General features: G+C 30.6%; 1 protein-coding gene across 1 annotated transcript; it reads left to right on the top strand.

The window, feature by feature from the left end:
* Window positions 1–4,656: 4,656 nt before the first annotated feature.
* LOC131606124 (uncharacterized) lies at window positions 4,657–8,191 on the top strand. Its single transcript, XM_058878402.1, has 11 exons — window positions 4,657–4,994; window positions 5,730–5,805; window positions 5,903–5,988; window positions 6,126–6,219; window positions 6,303–6,379; window positions 6,625–6,752; window positions 6,848–6,919; window positions 7,252–7,322; window positions 7,557–7,632; window positions 7,733–7,876; window positions 7,963–8,191. The coding sequence occupies exons 1-11, from the start codon at window positions 4,740–4,742 to the stop codon at window positions 8,000–8,002; spliced, it is 1,119 nt and encodes a 372-aa protein (XP_058734385.1). The 5' UTR covers window positions 4,657–4,739; the 3' UTR covers window positions 8,003–8,191.
* The last annotated feature ends 5,792 nt before the right edge of the window (window positions 8,192–13,983 follow it).

The following is a 13,983-nucleotide window of genomic DNA, read 5'->3' as shown; positions in this document are numbered from 1 at the left end:
CTTTGGAGGTGGTAATGTGAAGGAGCAACTATTGATGCAAAAGGAGACTAAATTTGTGGTAGGGAATTTGCCTTTCAAGTACTTGGGTGTACCACTGGCCAACCTCTTATTGATAAAATGATGGTTAGACTTAATCACTGGAGTACTATGCTTTTCTCTTATGCGAGTTGGTTTCAACTGATTAGGAGTGTTATGTTTGATATTTCTAACTTTTGGATGAAAATATTTCTCCTCCCCAAGAAAATCATAACCCACATTGATGGGTTCTGCAGGAGTTTCTTATGGACAGATAAAAATGCTATTTCCAGAAGAGCTCCCATCTCTTGGGAACATACTTGTGACCCAATATCTGCAGGAGGATTTGACTACTCTAGTGATTGGAACAAAGCTACTCTTTGTAAGATACTGTGAAATATCTGTGCAAAAAAGGACAAGCTGTGGATTAGATAACACCTCTATTACATAAAACATGTTGATGTGAGTACATATACGCTCAAACCCAACTGCTCATGGATTCTAAAAGCGATGTTCAAGCATAGGGACACTGTCATGAATTCAACTGTGTGGCAAAGTTTCCAGGCAATTGGTAAATATGTGACACGAAATATTTGCAGTCTGTTCAGAGGTAACAAACCTAAAGTGCTATGGACAAATTTGATGTTTGGTAATAAGGCCTGACCTCGAGCTATCTTTACTCTATGGATGACATGCCAAGATCGTTTACCTACTAAAGAGAGGCTTAGTAAGATTGACATTTGCACAAATTGTAAGTGTATGTTTTGTGGTCTTATGGAAACTTGTAACCACCTATATTTTGAATGTGTGGAAACTAGGAAAATCTTGATGCGAGTATTATCGTGGTTGAAGATAATACACAGACCTGAGGAATGGAAGGCTGAAATGTCTTGGGTATGCAATCAAACACATGAGAAAAGCTGCAAATCTTGCCTGTTGTCTTGGGTATGCAATCAAACACATGAGAAAAGCTGCAAATCTTGCCTGTTGAAGATAACTGTGACAGAGACTGTGTACTTCATTTGGAGGCATAAAAATATGCTCATCTTCCAGTCTGAAAAATTAGATGACTTACAGAGCAAGGATATTATTGACACTTTTAAATGGAGAGTTAGAAGTGATGTTGAAAGTGATGTTAAACTGGGTGGTTATTGTAATAACCTATAGATAGGATTGATGAGCTATATCATTGCGGCAATTTGATAGTCTGGATCCTCGGATCGACACTTGTACTTTAATGTTTTTTGAAATAAAATTATTTCTTTACTAAAAAAAATAAAAAATATACTTAAATCAAAATATATTGTAGTTGCACTTCTAATTTTGAAACATTCACATAATTTAAACCTAAACCTAAAGAGTAATGTTATATAGAATTTTTTTGTAAGATTATAATAAAGTAATATGAAGTGTTTGTTTCATGGGTACTAAACATACATATTTTTGAGAATTCAAGGTTGGAACTTAAAATACTACAAGGTATAAAAAAATGTTTTCAAGAAAAATTAATTTTCAAGAAAGAATTTTGCTCATATTGTATGGCTTTCTGATTTTTTGTATAAAAATCTTTTATTCTCGACGGTTATCATCAAATATTATGTATAAATAGTGTGTTATCCGACTACTACACATCATTTCATTTCTATAACTGTTTTTTTTAAAAGGTTTTTATATATTATTAATTAAAAAAGTAAAATATTTTTGGAAACTTAAAGCACTACCCAAACACTTTTTATAAAAATTTATGCCTAGGAAAATTATTTCTGAAAATAATTTTTTATACCATAAAATAATAAATTTGATATAACATATAGTATATTAAAAAGGGAATTAAGAATATGATACGTGACATAGATCACAAATATTTGTTTTTGTTGAATAATCTATAAAATAAGAAAACAGATGTACCTGGAAAACTCATTTTTGCCCTTTGTTCTAAATTTGCCACCTATTAGAATGAGGGTTAAATTTTGTCCAAATATTACTTTTTGTGACTAAATTCTGACATGGTCCAATTGTAACTAATGATTTCTAAAAGTTATTGTTTTTGTTTTCCTCATTTGCTCTTGAAACCCTAACATCTATTTCCTTTTCAATCGAACAAACACATTTTCATTTACAACACAACCATATTTTTTGCTCCCCCAATGTCTGGCTCATTACCTGCTCCATTGTACCAAAGAAGATATGTCCCATCCCTCTTGCTCTACACTCCACAAGTCTCTTTCTACTATGTTATCTTTTCAAAATCTCTCCAGATCTACGACGATAACTTCTTCTCCCAACTACAACGTCTGTTAATCTTCCTGTTCTTCTTCATCTTTGTTTCATCTTCACATACGTCACCATCTGAAGGTATGTTCCAAGGAGCATTTTAAACTGGTGGTATTCGACAAGAACGTGAGTTTGTTATTTCCTAAAAAAACGATTATTTGAGATTATATTTTGATTTTGTGCTAACATTCTTGGATTGTGACTGATTTCTGTGTTCGTGATGTTGTTAAACTCTGAGTTCTGAGTTCTTAAGCTCTCATCGCATTTGTGAACCGAAATCTGACAACAATTTAATTCCTATTATCAATAAATTCAGTCATTTTAAGTTAATTGATGTGTTGGTTTTATCACAAATAATTTAACTATGAAACTAATACATTATTTTATTTAGTAATTAAATGTCTCAGAGTAGAGTTCTGAAGATGTTTTAGTGTATCATATATGATAATCATATTTTAGTGGCATCATATTTTATGATGAATAATATTTATTGGCAGTAACTTTTTTATTATATTTTTTTATAGTAGTTTAAATGTTTTCTATCTCAATTATAAGTTTTCAAATGAATAAATTTATTATCATTATAACACTTTATTTTTAATTTTTAATGAAAAGTAAAATTTGATTATGATCATTCTAAATTATTGTTAATTAGCATATAAAATCAATTTTAATCTGAAAATGTTTATTAAGACACAATATTTTTTGAAAAATAATAATAATTTGTTAGTTTAAAAAATCATAAGTTTTAATTAAAATAAAATAAAAAAATACATGTGAAGTATTGATTATAATAGCATAAAATCAATTAAAAAATCATATACGTTATTTATATTGTTATCACAAAAAATTTATCAATTATAAGACACTAAATCTATAATATAAGTTGTTGTTCTGAAAATCACAAAAATACCTTTTATTAGCTTAGTCTAAATTAATGATTTAGGGACACAAAATTTTTTTTTTAAAAATTTTTTCCAACTCACTTTTCACTTTTCAACTTACTTTTTAGTTTCTACTTTTTATTACTTTATTATTATTATTATTAATAATAAATTATTAATCAAAATATTCCAATAAGTTAATTTTTAATAAAATGATTATTATGATCATTTTAAATGATTGTTAATTTACATTTAAAATAGTATTTAATTTTTAAAAATTAACTTTTATAATTGAATATTAATAACAAAGAAATATAATTTAAAATAATTTTTATTTTAAGATACAATATTTTTAAGAAAATAATAATAATTTTAGTTTAAAAAAATTTCAATTAAAATAAATATACTTGAAAAGGTGTGTTATTGGATAAAATACAAAAATGTATGTCAGTTATCATTATCTTTAATTTATATGATTCAAAATATTATTATATTAATATATGTCATTAATGAAGTTTATACAATTAAAATAATGTTTGCACAATTAAATATTAAAAAAATTATTTGTTATTGATGTCATTTCACAAATATATGTTATCAATGTAAATAGGAAAATATATATATATATATATATATATATATATATATATATATATATATATATATATATATATATATATATATATATATATATATATATATATATATATATATAGATATATATATATATATACACACACACATACATATACATATACATACGGAAAATAGTGTATGGGAAAAATCTATTAATAATCTAAATATTTTTATATATAAAAAACGGTATTTATGATCTAAAAAAATTTATTTAAAAAAGGTATACGGGAAAAAACTATTATTGATCTAAATATTTTTATATACCAAAATTTACCATTGATTCAGATATTTTTGTAAGCGATACCTAAACATAAATAATATTTGTAAATGAGAAAAATCTATTAATAATCTAAATATTTTTATATATGAAAATTGATATTTGTGATCCAAAAAATTTTGATTAAAAAATGGTATACGGAGAAAAAAATTATTATTGATTTAAATATTTTTATATACGAAAATTTACTATTGATTAAAATATTTTTCTAAATGATACCTAAACATAAATAATATTTGTATACTGGAAAAAATCTATTATTAATTTAAATATTTTTAAATACGAAAGATGGTGTTTATGATCTAAAATTGATATAGAGAAAAGAACTTATTTATTTAAATATTTTATATACGAAAAAAATTTATTATTGATATAAATATTTTTTTCTTTTTTAATCTTTTATTTAAAATAAATATATTTTGTAAATAAATGCGCATATCATATCAGAACCCGTGCGTATGCACGGGTTTGTTACTAGTTATTTAGTATAATAGATCACATGTCTTACGTGGAAATATATGAGGAGCACATTGAAGTAACCACATATATCAACCTCAATTTATAAAAACATTGAAACAAAAAAAAAAAACAGTGGTTAGTTTTTGTTTTGTTGTTTCACTTCAACTATCGAAGCTTTTTCTTCTTTTGCAACAATGGTGTTTTCTGCTATGTTTTCTCCTACTCTCAACCTTGCAATTTCTTCAACTACCAAGTGTTGTAGCAGAAGAAGAGAATCAAGAAGAGGGTTGAATAGTATGAGAGTAAGAGCTAGCTCCACAGATAAAGATGAAGATGAGAAATCTTCGTTCAATCCTTTTGGATTTGTTACTGATAATGCATCAAGCCGTAGTGCCATTCAATTGCCTGAAACTCCTGCTGAAGCTGGCAACGTTGGACAAATGATTGATGTAATTTTCTTTTTTAGTTTTTCTTCTTTCTTATATTTCAATTTTCAATGCTTTTGACAATTGTTTTCTTATGATTACTTGCATGTTTAGTTCCACTTCTGGAGTAGGAAAAATTGATTTCAGAAATGTAGAATTGATTTTGACATGTTTGGATGTTGTAGGGTAGAATTGATTTAGTTTATACGGGGAGAAAAATTGATCGTAAGTGAATTGATTCTGGCTAAAAATGAGTTTAACCGTAAATTTCAGTGTAAAAATCACGTTTACAGTCAAAAGCTACAAATCCTACATTCAAGTTGAATCAATTCTGGAAAGCATAATCAATTCTACTCCAGAGCAACCAAACATGTCAAAGTTAATTCTACGCATCCAAAATCAATTCTAAGTGCTCCAACCCTGAAATCAAACATACATTTACTTTTGTTAGTCTTCAAATGATTCATGTTTGAAAAAGATTACAAAAGCTTATGATTTGGCTGTAATTTGTTATCTGTTCAGTTTCACGAGTTCTTCTCAATAGTTCATTTTCATAAGTTGTTTTAAGCTTATGCTTATGGATGTTTACCACAGTTTCTTCTTTGGTTGTATAAGCTGCTTGTACATAAATACTTATATATAAGCGCTTAATTAAGTTGTTCATTTGAATACAGGCTTTGTCTGATTTCAGATAGTGATACCGATGATGTTGTTTGTTTAGTTGGAATGTTGTAATAGTTATGATTTTTGTATTCCTAGAAAATACAAGACAAGGGCAAGGAATTCGGGTCATATGTGAAATCCGGGAAGTTGAGATGGTTTGTGAGGGAAACTGGTATCATTTCTTCGATGTAAAACTACTTTCATCTCTACTTTTCCCTTAATCAAATATTCAGAAAACATGTTTTTTGTTTTCTCTTCTTTTTTTGCAGGATCAGTAAAAAGCAGACGAGGAACAATTGTTTTCCTTCACGGTGCCCCGACTCAATCTTTTAGCTACCGAGTCGTTATGTCTCAGGTTAGTCCTAATAACAATGTAGTTCAATTCTATTCTATTCCATTTCGTTCTGTTTGATTCATGTCCATAATCCAAACATAGGCTTAAACTTATGTCACGATTCGCGGATAATATTTCGATTTCTTTCTCTTATACAGTTGGCAGATGCAGGGTTCCATTGCTTTGCACCCGACTGGATAGGATTTGGTTTCAGCGATAAACCGCAACCAGGATATGGTTTTAATTACACAGGTGTTATTATAAAATAGTTTTGTTATATCATAATTAATTTTTCATGCCTAAATCTCATACTTGGTCTTTCTTAATTTGTATAGAAAAGGAGTTCCATGATGCATTGGATAAAATTCTTGAAGTGTTGAAAATCGAATCTCCGTTTTTCCTAGTTGTTCAGGTATCTAACGAATGACGAATACAATTTGTGATTATAGCATTTATCATATTGAATGTTCAATAAGGTGAAGCATTGTAGTACATTTACATTTGATGGACTATTAGGATTTGTATGAATCGACTTATTTAAACTTATCTACTGATATAAACACTTACGAGACCGTTTAGGAGAGCTTATGAAAATAGCTTATAGCGTGTCGATAAGTTGTGTCTAACGTCATATATACGATGACAATTCCTCTTAAGGGATTTCTCGTAGGTTCATATGGACTAACATGGGCCTTGAAGAACTCGAGCAAGATATCAAAGCTAGCAATACTAAACACTCCATTAACCGCTTCATCTCCCATTCCTGGATTATTTCAGCAGCTAAGGTTTGGTGCTCTTATATCTAATGAGATATGTTAATTGTTTGGTTTTGATTCTTCTATTATATTAAATCCTTCTAATCGTTTTGTTTTGTTTCTAGATTTCCTCTATATGGTGAATTTCAATGCCAGAATGCTATTATTGCCGAGCGGTTTATTGAAGCAGGTAGCCCGTATGTATCCAAAACTGCATTTGATTATTAGCTGATAATTTTATTAATTGATGATTTCCCTTTCAAATATGATTTTTGTAATAAAATAAAAAAAACAGATATTTGATTATTGTTCAGCAAAATTGATTTTATAGTTCAACTTCAATTTGACTAGAAGACGGTCTGTCTGGATTGACTTACTTGAATTAATTTGATGCCACAAGAGCTAGTGATATTGTTTGAGAGCTTATGGAAACAGTTTCCGATTTTTCCATAAGTTGTTTTCAACTTATTTCCAAAAGTCTGTTTGTAATATATAAGAGGCTTTCTCTTATTGATGCATTACTCTGCAGTTATGTTCTGAAAAATGAAAAGGCTGATGTTTACCGGCTACCATATTTGTCAAGCAGTGGACCTGGATTCGGTAAGTGACATCATTTCGATACTTCGAATTTTCTGAATTTTTTTGCTGTCAAAATATAATGAAAGTGTTGAAAAAGCTACAAGCGTCAAAAGAATAAAGATACAAAAAGTGGAAACAATGAACACAATATTTGTTAACAAAGTTCGGTCAATTGTGTCTAAATCTTCAACTGCATATTGAATTTCTGACTTTACTTGAATGAGCAATAATGAAGATTCTGATGTCGAATTTCAGCTCTACTTGAAGCTGCAAGAAAAGCTAATTTCAAAGGCACTTTCAGTGAAATAGCAGAAGGATTTGCAACTAACAGGTATATTTATATGATTAACTCTTATGCTATAATCGCGAAGTTGTTTATCCAAACAAGACCATCGGTATAGTAACATAGCGCATGTTTTTTGTTGTTGTAGATGGGATAAACCTGTACTGCTTGCTTGGGGATTATCAGACAAGTACTTGCCACAATCTATCGCCGAGGAGTTTCAGCAAGGAAATCCTCAAAACATCAAGCTTAAATTGATAGAAGGAGCAGGTCATATGCCGCAAGAGGATTGGTAAGGGTAACTTTAACATAATTCTAATGCATTGTAGAAAATTTTATTCGATCGCTTATAAATTTAACCTTTGTATTTTTCGACAGGCCTGAGAAAGTTGTTGATGCTTTCAGAATGTTCTTTTGATTTCAATAACTAAAACAAGCGAGTTCGAAGGCGTTTACTCAGTTGAAAGGGCAATCCTGAGTTTTTCTTTAAATTGTAAATTTAGTTTGTCATATATTGTCCTATGTTTCTTTCTAAAAAATTGAGGAAATGTATAGAAAAAAAATGCTTTTGAAGTGATTAAATGAGAAGTGATGATCTTGCAAATTATCTATTTAAACTACTTTATATATTAATATGAATAAAGGAGAATCCCTTTATTAGCTTGTGTGGAAGTTCCATACAGAGTACTTATGTAGAGAAGAGAGAAGGTAGTATCCATAGTAATCAAGCATAGGTATAACTCTACCTACTTAACAACTTGAGACAAGTTAGTTATATGTATAACAAACATAACTAACTTGAATAACCCATGTAACTAACTTGCATAATCCTAAGTCAAGGCAAGTTAATGTAGGTGTCACAATTAGTGTGTAATATCCATCCACAAATTGAAGGATAGATGTTAATTGTTGGAAAGAGTGAGAGTGAAAGACATTTGAATAAAACTCTGTTTGAATAATACTGCAGAGATTGTATTATACAGTGGGATTTACAACTTATTGTATTAATTACATAAGGAATATACTACGACATGTTCTATTCTAGACAAGTTAAGGAATATTCTATATATAAATATGAACATAATTGATTCCTAACACTCCCCTTCAAGTTGGATCATATATGTCATATGAGCCGAGCTTGTTACAAATGTAATCTACTTGAGAATCCCTAAGAGATTTAGTGAACACACTAATCAATTGCTCTTCAAATTTGATGAAATCTGTGGTGATTTCACCTGAAAGTATATTGTCCCTTAGATAATGACAATCTATTTTTATGTGTTTCGTCCGTTCATGGAAAATTGGACTAGATGCAATGTGGAGTGTCGCTTGATTGTCGCATCGCATATGAGTTTTGTGTCCTAAAGATCTCCCAACCTAAGTTCCGAGAGTAAATTTTTAAGCCATGCACACTCCTTTGAAGATACTGCCATAATACGATATTTAGCTTCAACAGTAGATGGTGCAATTGTATTTTGTTTCTTGTTTCTCCATGAGATCATATTACCTTCAATGAGAACACAATATCTTAAAGAAAGTCGTAGGAACATTAACAATATAGTCAAAAGGTTGAAGATTGAGTGAAGATTGCAACGGAATTAAGTGTAAAATACACTTGTAGAAAAAGAAAGAATTGAAAAGAAACTCTCAAAGAAAGTGATCTTTGATAAATCTAGTTTATACCTATAATTAGCGCTTAATTATATTGTTAACTTAGTGTGATTTTATTTGTTGTTTTTCTAAGAAAATTTCTTTAGCCACCTCCCTATGGGGTCACCCCCAGCGAAAATCCCAAAATACCCCTGCTTCGGAAATGAACTTCCGAAGCGTTTTTTTTTAAAAAAATTTCCACAATTCGGAAGTGCATCTCCGAAAACACCTCATGGGGGGTGTCTTCGGAGATGAACTTCCGAAAACACCTCATGGGGGTGAATTCGGAAATGAACTTCCGAATTATGCAGAAACTGTGTTTTTTTTTTTATGTTTTTTCTTAAACTGTCTCACATTTTAATTAAACGCAAACGCCAAATAAAAATAAGCAACAGATAAACTGAAAATACTAAGATGATAAATCCAATCCAAAAACACTGTGCGAAAGATACAATCTGAAATCAAAACAAAACAAAACACGTCAAACAAAACAAAAACACGTTATTCTACCCGACGAGCGTTACAAAATACACATCAAACAAAACAAAAACACGTTATTCTGCCCGACGAGCGAACTCCTCCGAATGAAGATAATTATACCAATCCTCATCCCACTCAGTCTCAGAACCATCAGCATTGATCATGACTCTCACGCCTGAAGACTGAGCCTGCACGTTTGAGCCATGGACCCCCAGGGGACGAGAAGCAGAACCAGTCAAAACCTTTTTCTTCTCCTTCACCTCCTTCACTCCGCGAGAGCACGAGGTTGAAGAACCCTTTCTTCCCTTAGCGCCACCCATTCCTGCGTAAAAATGAAGAAAGAAAGGTCCATGAGACCTCCTTTTATAAAAGAAGAAAGGGGACAAAAACGCTTGGGAAACAGACATGTCATTAAAGAACAAAGACGTTGGAAACCAGCGACACGCCGTCAAAGAAGTCAGAACGCATGCACACAAACTTCAAAGAAACAGGCACAATAAACAAAGGCGTTAAAAATAAAGTACTTTCAAATTAAAACGGACACTCCCTACCCTCTCTAGCCGACGCAGTCTGGGTCTCCCTACCCTATCTGATGCGTGCTGGTTGGTTGTCTGACATGTTCCTGTAAACAATTGAAATCGATTAATATGCGAGACAAAATAAAAAACTAAAAAATTTGCATTTCTGATACACTTCGGAAGTTCATTTCCGAAACTGGGAATGGAGGTGTTTTCGGAAATGAACTTCCGAAACATCCATGCGATGGAGTTTTCTGCAACTTCCATGGCAGACCCCAAAATCAAACATAAAACAAATTCAAAAAGCTTCTAAACAACCTAAATACTACTAACAACCAGTCCATATATCATTTATGCAATTGAAACCCTAAATAACATGCATTTGAATAATGAATCTAACAAATTTAAAACTTACAAATTGAGTGATTTGTGGGCTTTTGAATGTTGTATAGCAATGTGATTGGAGCCTTGATGCAGCCTTGGAAGTGTGTTTGCACAAATTTTCGCCTTTGCTTGTTTTTGATTTGAGTTAGGGTAAATGAATGGGGGAGGGGAGTGTTTTGATAAATCTGCATAACGCGCAGCATTTCGGAAATGAACTTCCGAAATACTGTTTTCGGAAATGAACTTCCGAAATAAGACAATTTTTTCAAGAAAAAAGGCGTTTTCGGAGATGCATCTCCGAAAACACCTTTTTCTTGCATTTTCGGAAATGCATTTCCGAAGTCAGGGGTAGTATGGGGTTTTCACCAGAGGTGGACTAGAAGGTAGGGAGGTTGGCAAAGAAATTTTCTTTTCTAATGTCTTTCATTATAATTTCTATATCTACTATGATTAGGGGTGGCAAAACGGGCCCGGCCCGTTGGGCATGCCCGTTTTACCCGCACTTTAGTGCGGGGCGGGCCAAGGTTTTAGGCCCTCACCCTCTAATGTGACCGCCCCGCCCCGCCCCGTTTTCAACGCGGGCTTTTGCGGGCATGTGCATTTTCATAATTTTTTATGTTTTTAGGCTTAAAAGGTGCAATGCCCGCGGGCTTTGCCCGCCCCGCCCTCACTTTTTTGCGGGGCGGGGCTAGGTTTTAGGCCCGCATCTTCAACTATGCCCGCCCCGCCCCGCCCCGTTTATTTGCGGGCTTTTGCGGGGCGGGCTAAACGGGCGCGGGCATGCCCGTTTGCCACCCCTAACTATGATTATGTGATTATGTGTGAGTAGATTTTCATAGTCTTTTTTTTTTATAGACAAGTTTCACTCTATTATTACTTGCATATGTATAATAATTCCATAATCAGAAAAAGAACTGTTTTGCAGGAAAGACGTTAGGTATTGGTCAAAAGACATGACACAAAAAAGGCCAGTCAATAAATCAACGAAAAGGTTTTTGTATCACTATAAAAAAGTTTCTTATGATTGGTAAAAAGAAAAGGTTTCGTACGATTGTATAAATCATATTGATAATAACTTTTTGTTTATATTCCTCATATAACTAAACACTGTTGAGCTTGTGATAGAAGATCAAACTTTGATGCCCGGAGAATATATTTGTCATAGCTATAATTTGAAGAAAAAAGATTTGGTTTTAAGAAAAAGAAAAAAAAAGAAGAAGATAGAAGTAGAGATTAAGCAGTGAAAATATAAATGATTGAAAATAAATAAATAAATAAATAAATAAAAAGGTATGAGATATTACACGAGAGATTATCCTGGCTTGGCAATAAGTTAGATCGAGTTAGGTTTTATAAAATTTGAATCTGATTTGTTAAAAAAATTTAAAATTTAAATCTGTCATTTCTCCTATCATAGATTTATTTTTTTATCTGCCCAGACGCACGTCTATTAAAAACTAGAATTTCTAGCTTCTTAAATACACCCTCAATTCCTTATTATAAGCAAAAATTTACTTTTTAGATTCATTGAATAAATGATGCAAAATTTACTTTTTAGATTCATTGAATAAATGATGTATCTAGTCTATATATAATCTAAATACATCATTTATTGAATGAATGTAAAAAGTTAAATTTGCTGGAGGGTGTACTCAACAAAATTACCGCAGAATGCTACCCATATATACGCTTTTTATTTCAAATATACCATAAGTCATAGGATTCAGTTAGTTGTTATAGCATATTTCACTACTAGTTATGAGTTCTAAAAATAACATAAACATATGCATTTGAGTAAATTATGAACTTACATAACATTAACGTAAATAATATGTACATTATGAACTTATATGGCAATAACCTAAAAATGTATATGAAGCAAAACATATTTTGCTAGAGATAAAGATGGAAAAAATAATTTGTAAAAAATAAAATAAAATGTATTTACAAAAGTAAAGGAACGAGATGAAAACTGTGACCATTGACCGTTATTTTTCTTTTTTCAACGCAATTGTGTGTTATGTGTATTATTGACTTTTTTGAATACGAGTAGATTGGAAGAAAAGTAGAAAACATATTTAATTTAAAAATTGAGAATGTCTTTTTATAAAAAATACTATTTTTTTAAGGGGTAGAAAAACGATACTACTTTTTGTAAAAAAAAAAATTGTAGAGTTAAATTTTTTTTTAATAGAAAACACCACATATCAAAAGAGAATAGTGTATTTTATTAAAAAAATTACTTTTAATTTTATGGATAAATATATTTTTTGTTTCAACAAAATTATCAAATTTGACTTTTAATTTTTATGAAAAAAAATCACGTTTTAGTCTCTACAAAATTATTTATGCAAGTAATCTTAGTCTTTGTAGAAGGATTTAAACGTAATGCAGATATAATGTTATAAGGACTAAAACATGATTTTTTTTTTTATAAAAAAGAAAAGTGAAATTTGAAATATCTATAGGGATAAAAAATATATTTAACCCTTTATTTTAAGATTTTTTTTTCCCTTTGTTGAACTAGTGTTGGTGTTGATTGAAGACTAGGGATGACAGCGGGGCGGGCCGGGGACGGTTATTACCTCCTCCAAATCCAAACTCGAATCTCCAAACAATCCCTATTCTCTGCCCCAAATCTTAACGGGGTTGGAGAATTAAAACCCAAACTCGACCCAAACAGGTTCGGATATCCCCGCTCCCCGCTCCGCCACCAGCAAATTAGTGAAATCAATTTTTTTAATAGAAATACTAATTTTTTCTAAAATTAAATTACTCTGTAAATATTAAAATGAAACAATTTCAAAAAAAAATCATACATACATTTTAAATATTTTAAATAACAAATCCAAATCAAAATATCAAAATTTTGGCCACGTATTTAATATTTTAAATTAACAAAAATATATAATAATATACACAATAAAATAAATGGGACGGGTTCAGGGTGGATACCAGTGTCCCTATTACCCGACCTGTCCCCATATTTTGTAATTGGGAAAAATCCAAACCCAGTCAAAACGAGTTTTTCCCGTCAAATTCGGGTGGGCACACGCAGGTACGAATTTTGTTGTCATGCCTATTGATGACGGAGGATTATAGAATCGACAATGATAATCTCGGGTATGAAAATATAGAGTGACTCTACAAGGTTAAATATATATATATATATATATATATATATATATATATATATATATATATATATATATATATATATATATATATATATATATATATATATATATATATATATATATATATATATATATATATATATATATATATATATATATATATCGTAAACAAGATGATATTAATTAGAGAATTAAGGGTTTTCAAAACCTAATTACATAGTAAAATGGAA

Source organism: Vicia villosa, linkage group LG5 (genome assembly GCF_029867415.1).
Source record: "Vicia villosa cultivar HV-30 ecotype Madison, WI linkage group LG5, Vvil1.0, whole genome shotgun sequence".
NCBI classification, from domain to species: domain Eukaryota; kingdom Viridiplantae; phylum Streptophyta; class Magnoliopsida; order Fabales; family Fabaceae; genus Vicia; species Vicia villosa.
The sequence above is the reverse complement of the archived record's forward strand: the minus strand, read 5'-3'. Positions and strand labels throughout refer to the sequence as shown.